This window comes from Hemitrygon akajei, chromosome 23 (assembly GCF_048418815.1).
Source record: "Hemitrygon akajei chromosome 23, sHemAka1.3, whole genome shotgun sequence".
Classification (NCBI taxonomy): domain Eukaryota; kingdom Metazoa; phylum Chordata; class Chondrichthyes; order Myliobatiformes; family Dasyatidae; genus Hemitrygon; species Hemitrygon akajei.
Window position 1 is genome coordinate 22556103 of NC_133146.1, and position 18405 is coordinate 22574507.

General features: G+C 41.2%; 1 protein-coding gene across 1 annotated transcript in view; it reads right to left on the reverse strand.

Moving 5' to 3' along the window:
• The window catches only part of pkd2l1 (polycystic kidney disease 2-like 1), a 90998-nt gene that overhangs the window by 32305 nt on the left and 40288 nt on the right, over window positions 1-18405 (reverse strand). The window contains exons 5-6 of the mRNA XM_073027200.1: window positions 16794-17018; window positions 8438-8666 (exon numbers count right to left, since the gene is read on the reverse strand). Coding sequence (XP_072883301.1) covers window positions 8438-8666; window positions 16794-17018 — 454 coding nt within the window. The remainder of the gene's footprint in view (window positions 1-8437; window positions 8667-16793; window positions 17019-18405) is intronic.

The window sequence follows — 18405 nt, forward strand, 5'->3', positions numbered from 1 at the left end:
GTCATCCTATATGGTCACAAGACAAAAATGATAGTGGCCCGCTGGAAATGGATCCTGTTAAGTTTACTGGGAAGATGCCATGTAGTACCAAGCAATATTCTTTAAGTAGAACATCAATAGAAGGCATCAAACCTATTGTCAATCAGCTGGAGGAGCGAGGAATTCTTGTCAAGACACACAGTTCATCTAACAGTCCAATCTGGCCTATCAAGAAGGCGAATGGCACTTGCAGGCAGATGGTGGATTACAGTATTGTTAATCAATGTACTGATAAGTTAACCCTTCTGGTGACAGATCCATCAATCATCTTCAGCACCTTGAACCAATCACATAATTGGTTCACAGTTACCGATATGGTCAATGGCTTCACATCAGTAGCATTAGTGCCTGAATGTCAACGATGGCTGGCTTCTATAGTTGATGGTCAACAATACCAGTGGATGAGGCTACCATGGGGACTTCACAATAGTCCTACTGTCTATCACGTGTCCTTGAAGCAACATCTAAAGGACTGTCCAGGCACTGACTCGCTATCATACAATATATGGATGATATCATGATTGCTTCTGTGACTAAAGATCAGCATGAATGTGATCTACTTTATTTGGACAAGGCACATTTGCATCAAGAAGAAGTGGTTTCCTTGAGACGGGAAATTTCCCAAGGCAAATGAGAAATCACTGAAGATCGCGCAAAGGCTGTTATATCAGAAAAACCACCTGCACCAGTCCAGCAGCAAGCACTCCGACGACTCTGAACAGGTGGAAGCTCTTCAAACTTTAAAGGCGATAGAAGTACTGCATTAGGAATCACTGATATAGAAAGACCATTTATCCTGTACGCTCACGAGAAGTGTGGCTACATGACAGTGGTTTTAACTCAAGAACATGGAGACCAACAGCATCCTGCTGGTCATTACTCAGCCAAATTGGACAATGTAGCATTAGGATGCAGTTTGTGTCTATGAGCAGTGCAGGCAACATACCTGGCTGTCATGACTGCTTCTAACATTGTGCTGGGTCAGACTTTAAACGTTCGGTGTCTGCATTCAGAACATATTTTACTGACTATGAGCAGGGCCTCTCCAGTGACAGCTGCTCGGTGGTCCAAGTGATCCAGCATTCTTGAGGCACCTAATATCATCATTCAACAAGCTTGTCCAGTGAATCCAACTACACTTTTGTCAGTGGACATGGAGGACAATGATGGTCATGACTGTGCAAGAACAATAAAATGCCAAGAAGATGCAAATGACCATAATGAAGTGCTGATATAGAAACTTAGAAAACCTACAGCACAATACAGGCCCTTCGGCCCACAAAGTTATGCTGAACATGTCCTTACCTTAGAAATTATTAGGCTTACCCATAGCCCTCTATTTTTCTAAGCTCCATGTACCTATCCAAAAGTTTCTTAAAAGACTCTATCGTATCCGCCTCCACCACCATTGTCGGCAGCCCATTCCACACACTCACCACTCTCTGAGTAAAAAACTTACCCCTGACATCTCCACTGTACCTACTCCCCAGCACCTTAAACCTGTGTCCTCTTGTGGCAACCATTTCAGCCCTGGGAAAAAGCCTCTGACTATCCACACGATCAATGCCTCTCATCATCTTATACACCTCTATCAGGTCACCTCTCATCCTCCGTTGCTCCAAGGAGAAAAGGCTGAGTTCACTCAACCTGTTCTCATAAGGCATGCTCCCCAATCAAGGCAATATCCTTGTAAATCTCCTCTGCACCCTTTCTATGGCTTCCACATCCTTCCTGTAGTGAGGTGACCAGAACTGAGCACAGTACTCCAAGTGGGGTCTGACCGGGGTCCTATATAGCTGCAACATTACCTCTTGGCCCCTAAACTCAATTCCACGATTGATGAAGGCCAATACACCGTACACCTTCTTAACCACAGAGTCAACCTGCGCAGCTGCTTTGAGTGTCCTATGGACTCGGACCCCAAGATCCCTCTGATCCTCCACACTGCCAAGAGTCTTAACATTAATACTATATTCTGCCATCATATTTGACCCACCAAAATGAACCACAGATGAATGCAGATCTGATTCTGTACTCTGGTGGCTCATCAAGCGTTGAGGGAGGAATCTGAATGGCCGGTTGGGCTGTTGTCACAGAAAATGAAGTGATGGCCACGGGAAACATGGCTCCTGGTACTTCTGAACAACAGGCAGACCTTAAAGTTTTGATTGAAGCCTGTAGGCTGGCAGCAAGAAGATCAGCAAATATCTACACCGATTCTCGATATATTTTCCAAGTTATTCCTGACTCTGGAAACTTATGGAGATGAACAGGTTTACTTACAGCTGGTGGAACTCCAATTAAGAATACTCAACTAGTACAAGAACTTATGGAGATCTTACAACTCCCAGCAGAAGTTGCTGTATTGAAATATAAAGGTCACTCCAAAATGACCACAATAGAAAGCCATGGAAACGCATTTGCAGATGAAATGGCAAGAAGGACATCAAGGGAAAGAATAAAAAAATAGAAGAAATAGAAGAAAACCTGATAACTGAAACTATGGAAACCAAGTTAAGCTCTGTATCACAACCTAACTTACAAGATATTTGAGAAATGCAGAATCAATGCTCAAATGAAGAGAAGTGATATTAGATGGAAAATGTTGGCTGGTTAAGTGATAATAGCCCCAGCTGAACTGCCACAGCAGAAACACACCTTAGAACATATTGAGTGCAAAAGATGGTCGACAGATTCTTTCAATATTGGTGGAATCCAAACTTCAGGATGCAAGCTCAACAAATAGTTGAGAGATGTATGACATGCCAAGAAACAAACCCTGGATCAACAGAAAAGCTACCACAAATAAGTACTCCTGTCACACCTGATCGATTCTTACATCTACAAGTGAACTACATTACTTTACCAAAGTGCCAAGGATATTCAGGCGTCTTAGCAATAATGGACAAATTTTCAAGCTGGGTGGAAGCCATCCCAGCAAGAAAGGCTACCGTCACAAAACTCTGATTAAGGACTCTATTCTAGATGGGGATTCCCATGCTGTATTGATTCTGACCAACAAACTCATTTAACTGGAAATGCTTGTCAAGAATTATGTTGAAGGATGAACATTGAACAGTCTTTTCATTGCCCACATCAACCAGAGTCATCAGGACAAGCTGAAAGAATTAATGGCATCATCAAACAATGGCTGACTAAGTATCACGAGGAAGGTGTACCATAGCCTAGTTGTTCCTTTGGTTTTATGCAGTATCAGAGGAACCACAAACATAAAAAAAACCAAATTTGAGTCTATTTGAAGTGGTAACAGGGTGACCTATGTCACCATCAGGACCCCTCGTTCTCAGAAAGGCTCGTCTACACGCTATGGCAGATAGCTTAGTTGGTTACTTTGTGAAACTAACCCAGACTGTTCAGTCTGTTTCCCAACAGCTTTCTGTTGCTTGGAGTGGTCCATTGGTAGGAGGACACACCCAAGAAAACACTTAAGGAACCACTGGGAGCTTAGTGGGAAGGCCCTAACCAAGTACTGCTAATTACCAATTCAACAGTCAAAGTCGAAGGTACAAGTAAATGGGTACATGCCAGCCACTACAATTGAGGTAAAATGATTCCAGATTAAGATACATGCTGTGTGAAGACTTCTCAACATGAATATAATTATTGAACATGGGTTACATGATGTTAAAAGTCATATTAATATGCATTTTCTTTTATCCCTAAATCTTTTTTTGATATTATTGATTCTAAAATTTCTTCATATATATGGCAGAATAAAAATCCCAGGTTAAGTAAGAAATATTTATAGAAATGAAAAAAGGAAGGCGGTTTGGCTTTGCCGAATCTTAGATTTTATTATTGGGCAATTAATATTCGATATTTAATGTTTTGGACACACGAGTTGGTTGAAATTCAATGTCCACGATGGATGAACCTCGAGCGGGAGTCTGTACTGGGGTTTTCACTGGCTTCTATTTTAGGAGCTGCACTTCCCTTTGCACTTACTAAATTGAATAAACAAATTATAAATCCAATAGTTAAACATACAATACGAATATGGTTTCAATTTCGTAAATTTTTTGGATTAAATAAATTTATCCTGTCAAGTTCTATTATATCTAATTTTTTTTCTAACCATATAGAATTGATCAAGTTTTCTTTTATGGAAAACAAAAGGAATAACATGTTTTCGTGATTTATTCATGGATGATTGTTTTATGTCTTTTGAACAGCTGGCTAATAAATATAATTTGTCTAGATCAGACTTTTTCAGATATTTACAAATTAGAAACTTTCTGAACGCTACTTTACCTATCTTTCCAATATCGCATCAAATCGAAGTTACAGAAAAAACTTTAGGTTTAAACCCCTATCAGAAAAGTTTAATGGCAATTATTTATGATCTGATTATGAAAATACATCTAGGTATATCTGATAAAATTAAGAATGAGTGGGAAAGAGAACTTCAAATATCTTTATCTACAGAGAAATGAGAGAAAATTCTTAAACTAGTTAATACTTCTTTGATGTGTGTCAGACACGCTTTGTTACAATTTAAGGTGGTTCATAGGGCTCGTATGTCCAAGAATAAGTTAGCTCGTTTTTACTGCCGTATAAATCCTGATTGTGATAGATGTAATTCTGAAGTAGCTTCCTTGACACATAGGTTCTGGTCTTGTCCTCTTCTAGGAATATAGTGGAAAGATATTTTTGATATTATTTCAGTAGTTCTGCGCGTTGATTTACAACCTCATCCTATTACTGCAATTTTTGGACTACCAGTGATAGACTCCAGTCATTTATCCTCATCAGCTAGTTGTCTAATTGCATTTGTGACGTTAATAGCCAGAAGATCCATTTTACTTAAATGGAAAGATTCCAACCCCCCTACCACATTTCAATGGTTTTCCCAAACGATAGCGTGTTTAAACTTGGAAACAATTAGGAGCAGTACAATGGACCCCTCGGTTAAATTTGAAGAAACTTGGAGGTCACTTATTCAATATTTTCATATGATGTAAGTTGACCCTTTCTGAATCCTTTTTTAGTAATTCTTTTTGTTCATGTATAGAGGAGTGGAGTTAATGACAAATTATAATTTTAACCGATAAAATATGGCAGCCCAATCTTTGTTTTTTTTTAGTTTAGCTTTTTTTTTAGTTTAGGGTTTTTTCCCTCTTTTTATAAATTATCTTTTTCATGGTTAGTTACTGAGAGATTGGGAGGCTAAACTCCATTTGTTACTTGGAATCTCTGAATTTGCAGATGTGGTGATTCTAAGAGTAATTTTAGAATCAAAGGTGTGACTGCTGGAATTGGTCATTTTTTATGCTTTTTATAAGATAAAATTAAAATAAGTTGAATTAATGCAAGACTAAAACTGTAGTTTCTTTTTACCAATACAAACTTTGTATTTTTTAAAAAAGATGTATTTTTTTAACAAAATATGGTGTTTTGTCCCCACTTAGTGGCAGAAACACTGTATAGTAGTTACACAATGGTTTGTCACCTTTTCTTTTTTAATTGGCAGTGTTAGCACGTTGCAGAGGTGCTGTAATTGTGTGAACTTTCATTGGCTTTTTTTATCTAAGGAACTTGTCTTATCTGAACTATAAAGGTGGTAGATTTTACAAAGGTGCCATCTTTTTCTTTTGCGTCGTTCCTCCGCTTTGCATCATCTGATCCTTTGTTTAAACTTTAAATAAATGACCTTTGAAGAAACAAAGTTTCAATCATTCTTGGACTCTTAAAAGAACCTGGAGATCGAAAATTTCCAAGATCCAACACTGGTGAAGCAATGCTTTGATTTTAATATCCTCATTCTGGCATGCTCTGTCATTTCCTGATTTACAACCTCCTTATCATTTGAAATAGTTCTGCTTCTCACTTGTTCATACTAATCAATCAACCACTGGTGGTTGATATTTCAGCTAGCAGGACCCCAGTTTCTGAAATTCCATCCTTAAACTTCCGGATCCCACTACGTATTTTGCCAGGAAGTATTTAATGCCCACATGTTTGACCCATCTTGGTTATCTATCCTAATAATGTTTTTTTCCCAAATGGCAAAGTGACACAGCTGGAGGATTTCTAGTCCCCCAGCCTGATCTCAGCCATTTCCATCAGTCCATCCCCTCCTTTGGCTCTCTATTACTCTCTCACAATCCAGCAAACCCCCTTCTCCCTCCAATTCATAACCATCACCCCAAATAAGGAACGATGAAAGGGTGCACGCCCAAGAGCCCTGAGGTAATGCCATTTATTTATTTATTGAGATGCAATACAGAACAGGCCCTTCTGGCCCTTTGAGCCACACTGCCCAGCAGACCCCGATTTCACCGTGGCCTAATCACGGGACAATTTACAATGACTAATTAACATACTAACCAGTATATCTTTGGATTGTGGGGGGAAACCAGAGCATTCAGAGGAAACCAACATGCTCATGGGAAGAACGCTCAAACTCCTTACAGACAGCAGCGAGAATTGAACCCGGGTTGCTGGTACTGTAAACCATTGTGCTTACCACTACACTACCATGCCTCCCCATATAAAACTCTGGTCAGACCACACTTGGAGCATTGTGTTCAGTTCCAATTGCATCATTATAGGATGGATGTAGATGCTTTGGAGATGGTGCAATGTATATTTACTAGGATACTGCCTGGCTTAGAGAGTATGTCTTATGAGGATAGGTTGAGCAAGCTAAGGGCTTTTTACTTTGGAGTGAAGAAGGATGAGAGATGATTTGATAGAAATGCCCAAGATGATAAGAGGCATAGATCGAGTGGATAGCCAGAGACTTTTTTCCAAGACAGAAATGGCTAATATGAGGGGGCATAACTTAAAGGTGACTGGCAAAAGGTATGGGGAGGGTGGGTGTGTGGAATGCTCTGCCAGGGGTGGTGGTAGTGGCAGGTACATTAAGTGAACGTCCCTTTAGAAGAGAGACGAGGAGGAATTTCTTTAGCTAGAGGGTGATGAAACTGTGGAATTCATTGCCACAGACGGCTGTGGAAGTCAAGTCATTGGTGTTTTAAAAGTGGGGGTTAACATGTTCTTGATTAGTCAGAGGATCAAAGATTACAGGGAGAAGGCAGGATAACGGGGTTGAGAGGAATAATAAAACAGCCATGACAAAACGGCGGAGCAGACTCGACAGATTCTGCACCTATGCTTTATGGCTTTACGGACATTTAAAAAACTCTTAGATAACCAAATGGATGATAGAACATCAGAGGGTTGTGTCAAAGGAGGGAAGAGTTAGTTTGATCTTAGTGTAGGTTATGTTACGAATGTGCCACAGCTCTGAGGGGCCGAAGGGTGCGGGGTAGCCCCCTCCTTTGTGAGAATCGCAAGATCACTATTAAGTCAGTTCAGGGGACACAGGAAATGAGAGAAAGACATGCAGAATTCACAAAGAGTCGGAATGTGTCCTGGCCTCCGAAAGGCGGACCCATTGATACCGGCTATTGTCTCTTGGAGACGGTCTTGTGTATTGCATCCTGTACGATGCATCGAAACCCCAGGCAATGAACCGAGGGGGAGGTTGGTGGAGGGATTGCATCATCCCAACCTGATTGACATCTGAGACCCTGTGAGTCAGGATAAAAGAGGGTCTGTGGGAACAGCCCCTCAGACGCACCAGAAGAAACGCTAACGATCCCGTAATAGCGAAAGCCGGTGGAAGGCCACGTGTGTCCTTTTCCGTTTGCCCCGGAGTCGATGGGCCCTTTACCGTGGCAGAACGGTTTTTAGCTAACAACGGGGAAATCAACTCCCAACGACTCTCGAAGGATTGACATCATAAAAGGAATGGGCAAGTTTTAACCCGTCTTTCTCTCCGACCCAAAAGCTGCAGCTTGAGTGAACTGAGTGACTTTTATATTTCCATCGGACAATACATTATCCCCAGACAATGATAGAGCTATTTCTTATTGATTATTATTAGACCCGCGCTTTTAGATTTAGTATTGACAACGTATATTATCTGTATGTTTGCATTGATATTATTTTGTGTATTTTTATCAATAAATACTGTTAAAAATAGTACCATCAGACTTCAACGGACCTCTCTATCTTTGCTGGTAAGTGACCCAGTTACGGGGTATGTAACAGTTAAAAAGTGGGCACAACATTGTGGACTGAAGGACTGAACTGTGCTGTAGTGTTTTATGTTCTAGGTCCCTGTGGAAGCAGCTGTTGTTACTGGGGAAAATCCTGAGGTTCACAGGAAGAACATGCAGACTCCACGCAGAAAGCACCGAAATTAGGAAGAACTCTGGGTTGCTGGAGTTGTGATGCTGTAGCCCAACTGATGTGCCATTTTCAGTACAATAACACTTTGTGTGATTGTTTCGACAGGTTAAAGGTGCTGCGTACAGTAAATGCACGTAGACCTTGCTATTACAACAGAAGAATGAAAATAGGAACTTACCAGAATTACCACCAGGTCCAAGCAATTCCAAATGCATTTGAAGTACTGTAGCTTATGAAGCTTGAGTTCCAGTATTTCTTCCACAATGTAATAGAGGATGAAGATACAGAAGATGATTTCACAGGCTATGATAAAGAAGTCCCAGTTGTTGATGTAACGGATCAGTTTCACTGTGCGGAACTGTGAGGAAGGTATTGCACCGCCTGTGGCAGGGAATTCCACCACAAGCCTTAAACGAAATAGAATAATAAACACAGAAAGATCTTGGTAAATATTTGTCTCTGATAGCTCACCACATAGCTTCGAGGATTGGGAACATGTGTAAGGAATTTGGAACATAAAATATTGCACCATAAGGGCTTTAGGCAAAAGCATAAGCTTAGAGTATATGTTGCTAGATATTTTAAAAAGTCTACAATTATTCTTTGCTACCAAAATATAGATCTGTACTTGGGCACATTTGTAAAAAGCAAGAAAGATTTGGATAAGTATCTTCTGCGAAAAGGCTCAATGGCTATCACTAAACCCCAATTTAGCCCATTAAGTTCTGTATACGTCATGTTTCCAGGTCAGAAAATGAGAAAAAAATCACTAAAGGTATTCTCTCTCCTACATCCAATGTGTGAATGCAAGAATTTAAAAATTGGACCCTATTGAAATTCAGCCAATAATCTCCAGACTCGAGAGTGAATCTGTTAGTTTTCAATGTCTCTGATGTGATGATGTATTCCTGATGCCTTGTCACATGTGAAGTTAGCAGCTAATCAGAAGCAGACTGTTAGAGCCTTTTATATGGGACCCATGTTCTAGTCTACCTAGTTTCCTCTCTGACACCTTTGAACTGGCTCATTCTGTTCCAACATTGCATGTTCTGTAGTTTTACACTTCAGCATGAGCGTTAATCACCCTCAATTGTCTGTTTTCAATCAAAACCAGCCAAGTGACAGAGAGCCTAAATGACACCAGAGTAGATGAGTCCTTTGACTAACAGCTCCATTCAAGATGCAAGTTTGATCTTGAGCTGCCTGTCACTTTAATACAGTGTACCAATGAAAGCCAATGTAAGCTCAAGGACAAGCATCTCATCTTCTGACCAACACGTCACAGCACTGAATTCATCAACTTCGGGCAGTTCTTCCAGTTGATATCATAACTGGTAAGTTCATATGGTCTCTTTGTTTTTTCCACAGCTGCTGACTGATTTTTTGGGGATATTTTCAGCATTTTCTTAGATTTCAAATTTTCAGGAACAACATTTTTCTGTATCTCAAAGTGCCACCATTTTTCTCTTACCATCTTCATCCATCCCCTCTCTTATCTCTAGGAAAGTCAGCTATGATTAACAAGCCTTGACCATTTACGTTCATTCTGTCAGTTTGACCATTTGCACCAGTTAGTCCTGCAGTCTTTGCTCCATCTCTGACATTCCCCCTTCCTCTCTGCATTGCTCCCCTTGTCCTTCAACTTACATTATACCTGTTTCTAACATTTCCCAGTTCTGATTAAAAACCTCTCTCTTTCACTCTGTCTGTCTCTGCCTCTCTCTGTGACTCTTTCTCTCTGTCTGTCTCTTGCTCTCTTTCTCTCTCTGTTGCTCTTTCACCTTCTCTCTGTTTCTCTTCTTCTTTCTCCCTCTCACTATTTCACTTTCTGTCTCTTTCTCTTTCCTTTTCTCTTTCTCTTTCCCTTTTTCTCTCTTTCTCTTTCCCTTTTTCTCTCTCTTTTTCTCTCTCTTTCTCTTTCCCTTTTTCTCTCTCATTTTTATTGCAGATATCTAGTTCTCATCTATCTTTGCTTTTCAAAATATGAAGGCACAGACTGGCAGCAGAACCCTGCTTCACTCGTTAATAAGGTCTTGCGGTCCAGTTTACCTGCAGCAGCACAGAAAAGAGCCCTTGAGCCCACCAGGTCTATTCCAATTTCTTCCCCATCTAAACTAATCCCAGTTGTCCCTAATAATTCCATATCCTCTGACTGGCCCATTTAAGAGGTTGGCTAAATATTGCTTAAACTTAATAATTGTATCTGACTCTACTACTACCTCTGGCAATGAGTACCAAATATCAACAACTCTACATAAAAGAAACTGTCCTCTTAAATCTTCTTTTAAACTCTTTTATCTCACCTTAAATCAAAACCTTTTTATTGATATGACAGGGAAAAGTTTCTGACTATCTACCCTATCTATGCCTCTTATCATTTTATATATCCCCCAGCTTCCTTCACTCCAGAGAAAACAAATCCCGTCTATCCAATCGCTCCCCATAAGTAAAGTCCTGCAATCTGGCCAACACACTGGTGAATCTCCAGCACAACCACATCCGTCCCGCACTGTGACAGTGTGTACACAAAGCTCCAAGTGCAGATAGACCAGTATTTCGTCAAGTTACAGCATGACGTCCCAACTTTTATATCTTACACTCCACCTGTGATGTCACGCAAACTAAATGTCTGTGTTGCCACTTCTAGGGAACTATACTCTTGAACCCCAAGGTCCCTCTGTTCAGCAGCATTTCTTAGCATCAACTTTTGCTGTATATGTCCGACCTCTACTTGACTCCACAAAATATCTCTTGATGTTTTGTTAATTTATTTAGAGATACAGCACAGTAATAGGCCCTTCCGGCCCCATGCTGACCAATTAACCTACTAATCCGTACGTCTTTGGGATATGGGAAGAAACCAGACCGTCTGGAGGAAACCCATGTGGTTACAGGGAGAACGTACTAGCTCCTTACAGACAGCAGTGGGAATTGAAACTGGGTCACTGGCACAGCAATAACATTACGCTAACCGCTATGCCACGTCCCAATCTTGTTGGGATTAAATTTCACCCTTTAATGGTTCTCCCAACCTTCCAGCTGTTCTCTATCCTAACGTAGACTTGCACAAACTTCTTTGCTGCCCACAACACCATCAACAAACTGGGGTACATCACTGGTTAGAGGTGATCAATCTGAAACCATCTTTTCACACCTATGTTGTTTAACAAGAATATGTCCATCTCTTCAATGACTCCACTTCTATTGCCCATTGAGAAAGGAGTTGCAAAGTTTCATGCTTTGTAAGAAAAGAATACCTTTACCTCCAACTTAAATGGGCAATCTCTTATTTTTAAACAGTGACTCTCTAATTCTGAATTCTCCCACAAGAGAAAACATCCACTCCATATCTATCTGTCAAGATCTGTCAGGATGTTGCAATTTTTCTGCTGAATTCCAACAGATACATGCCTAGCTTCATAAAACAAACTGTCCATCCATGTATTAGTCTAATAAACTTTCTCTCAACCACTTTGAACATAGTAACGTATCATCTTTAATATGGAGATGAGTATGTATTTAAATTCCCCAGTATGGAATTAAATTCCATTACCAATAAATATTAGCACTCTTTTAGCTTCCTAATTATTTGTACTTACATATCAGCCTATCCAATCTTACTGCATTAGCAAATTAACACATCTAGAACATAGAACACTACAGCACAGTATAGGCCCATTAGTCCATGAGGCTGTGTCAGCCTCTCAACCTTCTTTAAGATGAATCTAACCCTTCCCTCCTACATAGCACTCAGTTTTTCTATAATACATGTGCCTATCTAAGAGTTTCTTAAATGCCCCTAATATACTTGCCTCTACCACCAGCCCTGGCATTCCTGCAATCCTGCCCCCTTGTATAAGCCATTTCAGTCCTGGGATAAAGTCTCTGGCTATCCACTCAATTTATGCCTCCTATCATATTGTACACCTCTATCAAGTTAACTCTCTTCCTCCTTCACTCCAAAGAGAAAAGCCCTCGCTCACTCAACCTATCCTCATAAGACATGCTTTCTAATCCAGGCAAATTTCCTCAGCACCCACTCTAAAGCTTCTACATCGTTCCTACAATGAAGCAACCAGAACTGAACATAATATCCAAGTGTGGTCTAACCGGGGATTTATCGAGCTGCAACATTACCTTGCAGTTCTTGAACTGAATCCCCTGGCTAAAGAAGGCAAAAGCACCATAACACAAACAAGAGAAAGTTTTAAGATGCTGGGAATTCGAGCAACACACACAAAATGCTGGCTGAACTCAGAAGGCCAGGCAGCATCGATGGGAAAAAGTACAGTCGACGGTTTGGCAACTTTGAGGGATCTGTAGATGCAGACTCCAAGATCCCTCTGTTCCTCCACACTGCTAAGTATCATGCCATTAATTGTGTATTCTGCCTTCCAAACTGAATCAGTTCACACTTCTCCAGGTTGAACTCCACCTGCCACTTCTCAGCCCAGCTCTGTATCTTGTCAATATACTGTCGTAACCTACAATAACCTTCTACATTATCCAGAACTCCACCAACCTTAGTGTCATCTCAAACTTACTAACCCACCCTTCCCCTTCCTTATCCAAATCATTTATAAAAATTACAAAGAGCAGAACAAATCCCTGTGGATCACCATCCACAAATTTCCCTGGATCCCATGCCTCCTGACTTTCTGAGTGAACCTACCAGGGGGAACATTATCAGATGCCTCACTAAAGTCAATGTCCACCACATCCACTGCCGTACCTTCATCAGTGTGCTTTGTCACATCCTCAAAGGACTGAATCAGGCTCGTGAGGAATGAACTGCCCTCACAAAGCCGTTGATTCTCCTTAATCAGACTGTGCTTCTCCAAATACTCATCAATCCTGTCTCTAAAAATCATCTTCAATAATTGTCCATCACTGAAGTGGACCCACTGGTCTAGAATTTCCAGGGTTATCCCTGTTCCCTCCTTTAATCACCTGGTACCCTGGGGACACAGAGGATGCAAAATCCATCGCCAAAGGTGCAGCAATCCCTTCCCTCGCTTCTTGTAATAACCCAGGGTATGTCCCATCCCGACCTGGGGACGTATCTGTACTAATGTTTCTGAAAAGTTCCATCATATTCTCTTTCCTAACATCGACTTTTTGTAGCTCATCAGTCTGTTTTAAGCTGTCCCCACAAACATCAAGGCCCCTCGCACTGGTGAATACTGAAGCATAGTATTCATTAGGGACCTCCCCTACCTCTTCTGAATCTCTTATCCCTGATCGGTCCTACCCTCACTCTAGTCACCTCCCTGTTCTTCACATATACACGTGTGGAAAGCCTTGGAGTTTTCTTTAAACCTAATTGGCAAGGCCTTCTTATGCCCTCTTCTAGCTCTCCTTAGTGCATTCTTTAACTCATCCTTGGCTACCTTGTAACTCTCCAAAGCCCTGGTAGCATCTTGTTCATCCATACCACCCTTTCTCTGCCTCAAGGACACAAACCGATCCTGAACCCCAGAAACCTACCCAGAAGTTACTTTCCAAGTTTTAATGTGGTCTAAATTCTTAGGATGGTGAGAGATGTAAACAATTTTCCATCCAACTATGATGGCAAAAGTTCTTACTTCCACTTGTGCAGCCTGTGCTGTCATTGCTGTTGAAGCTGGAAGACTGTCACCTAAAATACTATTTACATGAGGAAATCTGCAGATGCTGGAAATTCAAGCAACCCACACAAAATGCTGGTGGAACGCAGCAGGCCAGGCAGCATCTATAGGGAGAAGCAAGTCCTGACGAAGGGTCTTGGCCCGAAACGTCGACAGTGATTCTCCCTATAGATGCTGCCTGGCCTGCTGCGTTCCACCAGCATTTTGTGTAAAATACTGTTTAATACAATTACTATTGTTGTTAAATTTTTAGACTTGCTTAAGCCAAAATGTACATTATTTGTACAAAATGTACAATATGTGCATGCCTGCATGCACGTTTGTATGTGTGCAAATTTATGTGCTTGTGTGTGTGTATGTGTGTGTGAATGCACGCTTGAAAGTGCATGTGGGTGAAATGCTTTGGTTCATTCTGCTTCAGAAATTAAATGTGTGAGTGAGCAATTGAAATGAAGCAAACCTTTCAACATATTCACGTCAACAAAGCTATCCATTTGGAGCCCACTAACCGGGGTGGTGGGGCGGGAGTGGGGATTGCATTCCTAAAGAACGTTCTGTCTTGTGATTTTCTGTAACGCATCATCTGTGCATGTGTGAAAAACTGGTGTTGATTTATTTACATGTTAATTCTCTGAGAGCAAATTTTTATTCTGTATCTCAAAATTTTGGGTGATGATTTGCGAATTCTGTAAGAGTAAAGTTCATTAACTCCCATGGCCATAACAGAGGAGTCATCTGCTTTAGTAAATATCCTTAAAGGGAAATCTTGCCTGACAAATCTGTTGGAACGCTTTGAGGAAATAACAGACAGGATAGACAAAGGAGAGGCAGTGGAAGCTATTTACTTTGATTTTCAGAATGTGTTTGAGAAGGTGCTGCACATGAGGCTGTTTAACAAGATAAGAGACCACGGTATTACAGAAAAGATACTAGAATAGAGAGAAGATTCACTGACTGGCAGGTGACAAAGAGTGCGAATAAAGGTGTCTTTTCTGGTTGGCTGCCAGGGACTCATAGTGGTTGCAGGGGTTGGTGACGGGACAGCTTCTTTTCATGTTATATTGTATATCAATGATCTGGATGACAGAATTGATGGCTTTGTGGACATTTGTGGTCAATACAAAGATAGGTGGAGGGGCAGGTAGTGTTGAGGAAGCAGAAGGACTTAGGGCCAGATGGAATAGAGTGTGGGGAAGTGTATGGTCATGCACTTCAACAGAAGGAATAAAGGCATAAATCATTTTCTAAAAAGGGAATAAATTCAGGGATCGGAGGTGTAAAGAGGTTAGGGAGTCCTAGTCCAATCACAAACAAGAGAAAATCTGCAGATGCTGGAAATCCAAGCAACACAAAATGGTGGAGGAACTCAGCAGGTCGGGCAGCATCTAAGGAAAAGAGTATAGTTGACGCTTTGGGCCAAGACCCTTCTCAGGACCTGAGAAAAAAGATGACAAGTCAGAGTAAGAAAGTGAGGGCAGGAGAGGCAGAACCACACGGTGATAGGTGAAATCGGGAGGGGGAGGGGTGAAGTAAAGAGCTGGGAGGTTGATTTGTGAAAGAGATACGGGGCTGGAGAAGAGGGAATTTGATCAGAGAAGACAAAGACCATAGCACAAAGGAAAGGGGGAAGAGCACCAGAGGGAGGTGATGGGCAGGTAAGGAGATAAGGTGAGAGAGGGAATGGGAATGGGGAATGGTGAAGGAGAGGGGGTGCATTACCGGAAGTTCGAGAAATCGATGTTCATGCCATCAGGTTGGGGGCTACCCAAATGGAATATAAGGTGTTGCTCCTCCAACCTGAACATGGTCATAAACTGACATGGGAATGAGGAGTGGAATTAAAATGGGTGGCCTCTGGGAAATCCCACTTTTCCTGGCAGACGGAGCGGTCTCCCAATCTGCATCGGGTCTCACCGATATACAGGAGGCCACACTGGAAACACCAGAAGCAGAACAAGTGCTACACTTCCTCCCTCACTACTATTCAGGGCCCCAAACAGTCCTTCCAGATGAAATATGCTTCACCTGTGAGTCTGTTGGGGTCACCTTCTGCATCTGGTGCTCCTGGTGTGAATATCGATGTGACCTGACACAGATTGGGAGATCGCTTCACTGACCTATGCTGATTTTTGAACTTCCAGATGTCTCCCTCTCCTTCACCATTCCCATTTCCCTCTCTCACCTCATCTCCTTACCTGCCCATCACCTCCCTCTGGTGCTCCTCCTCCTTCCCTTTCTTCCACGGCCTTCTGTCCTCTCTTATCAGATTCCCCCTTCTCCAGCCCTGTATCTCTTTCAACAATCAACTTCCCAGTTATTTATTTCACCCCTCTCCCTCCCAGTTTCACCTATCACCTTGTGTTTCTCCCTCCCTTCCCCTTACCTTTTAACTCCGACTCCTCATCATTTCTTCTCCAGTCCTGATGAAAGGTCTTGGCGGAAACATCATCTGTACCCTTTTCTATAGATGCTGCCTGGCCTGCTGAGTTCCTCCAGCATTTTGTGTTGGGAGTCCTAGTGCAGGACTCCCTAAAGGTTAACTTGCAGGTTGAGTCGGTGGTAAGGAAGACGAATGCAAGTTTGCATTCATTTGGAGAGGGCTAGAATATAAAAGCAAGGAGGAAATGTTGAGGCTTTGTAACACATTAGTCAAGCCACATTTGGAATATTGTGAGCAGTTTTGGGCTCCTTATCTAAGAAAGGACAGGATTACTGAGGGTGTCAAAGGTTATGTGGAGAAGGCAGGAGAATCAGGTTGAGATCGATAACAAATCAGCTGTGAATGAATGGTGGGGTAGACTTCATGGGCCAGATGACCTAATTCTGCTCCTATGTCTTATGGTTTCATGGCCTGAATAATGGTCTATGATATCCATTCTGAGCAAAATTGAATTTGGTGTGACCTACCTTATAACACAGAAGAGGTTAATGTTGGCATTGTACACTGAGAAATCAATGAAGATGGCACGAGTTCCCCTGTCCAACCACAAGTTGTCCTTCAGATCTTGCAGAATTGCAGCACTTTCATTCAGGTTTGTCTTGAGATCCTGATAATAGCCACCACCACTGTAGACAGTTATTTTACCCCAGTGCGAGGAACCTCCAAGTTCTTTCTCAGAATAGTAAATCCACCTGTGCACAGACCAATTTCATGGTTAATAACAGCAAGTTTGCAATTCTATAATTCCCTAAGCAGACAAATCTTTTCAACAGTTTCAGTGAGGGAAGGAAAATAAATAACTAACAGAAGTAGATATGTAGGGGAATTTGAATAAATTACACAACTTGGGGTTGAGCAAGTAGATTTTCAAAAGATTTGAAGTAGAGAGGAAGAAATTGAAGATTCCTAGGAGCAGGATGTCGATAGAGCCACGAAAGATTGCAACATACTCCATAATCTTGTGTTTCTATTTGAATCAGGTAGCTATTACAGTTGCCCTCAAAAGGCACAATGGTCTCTGCCACAACTACTCGACATCCAATATCCATTTGAGTGAATAACTTCCCTCTTGACTTTCTCCTTTAAATTGATGACTGCTGATTACAAACTCTCCAATCCAAGATGATTCCAGTTATCAATTCACTTTGTCAAAACTTACATATGTCAAAAACTTTGCTTTAAACTTTGGTTCATGGAAATACCACCAGCTTCTCAATTTCCTCATCCTACCTACATGATCCCTGCCAATGTACAGGCAATGTCTGCACACTTAATGTGCCCTCACTTCCATGATGTAGTGTTCTAAATGTATCCTAGCTATTACCTTCTACATCTAAATTTTACTTCTTTATTCTTTTATTGCTCCCCTTATAAAATTCAAAATGCTCTTTGCCTATTTTAAATGCTGTATCTTCCTGGACTTTATTGGTATTGTGATCATTGAATGTCTGTGATTTCAGTTCATCACTGAATACTGTACCATTCTGTTTGATATGTACTCCTGTCCCTTTTAGTTTTCATTTGACTATTCTGTCTGCCAGTCTACTTCAATTAGTTGTTCTTTAAATATATACCGTACTCTTTTTCCTTGGTGTAGGCTGATGGTTTTAATAATCTCTTCATTTAAAAATTATATGTCACCTGCTTGTCCATCCACTAATTAATTTGATCTTCCTCAATGACAATAAAACTCCTCACTGTAGTGTCATCAATAAATTCCATTGCGTTTTCTTTGCATAAAGACAAGACATTTTGAACAAAAGTGGAACAGCACTGACTGTTGTTTCACCCTCCCCCTATCTGAGCAACACAAATTGTCTCTCATTTCTAATTTCCTTCCCATTAGCCAACATTCTAACAAAACCATCACATTTCTCTTGAAATAACTGAAAACAATTCTTCCTATAGCAGAACCGATGTAATTGTTTAAGGATCAAGAAGAATGACCCATGAAATTGTTATAAAGGTTCCATAGAACATCGTTGTGGTGGGAATTGTTATAAAGATAGGGTAGGGCATAGCTGTGATGGGAATTGATAAAGAGGCAGTGTAGGGCGTAGGTGTGGTGAAAATTGTTAT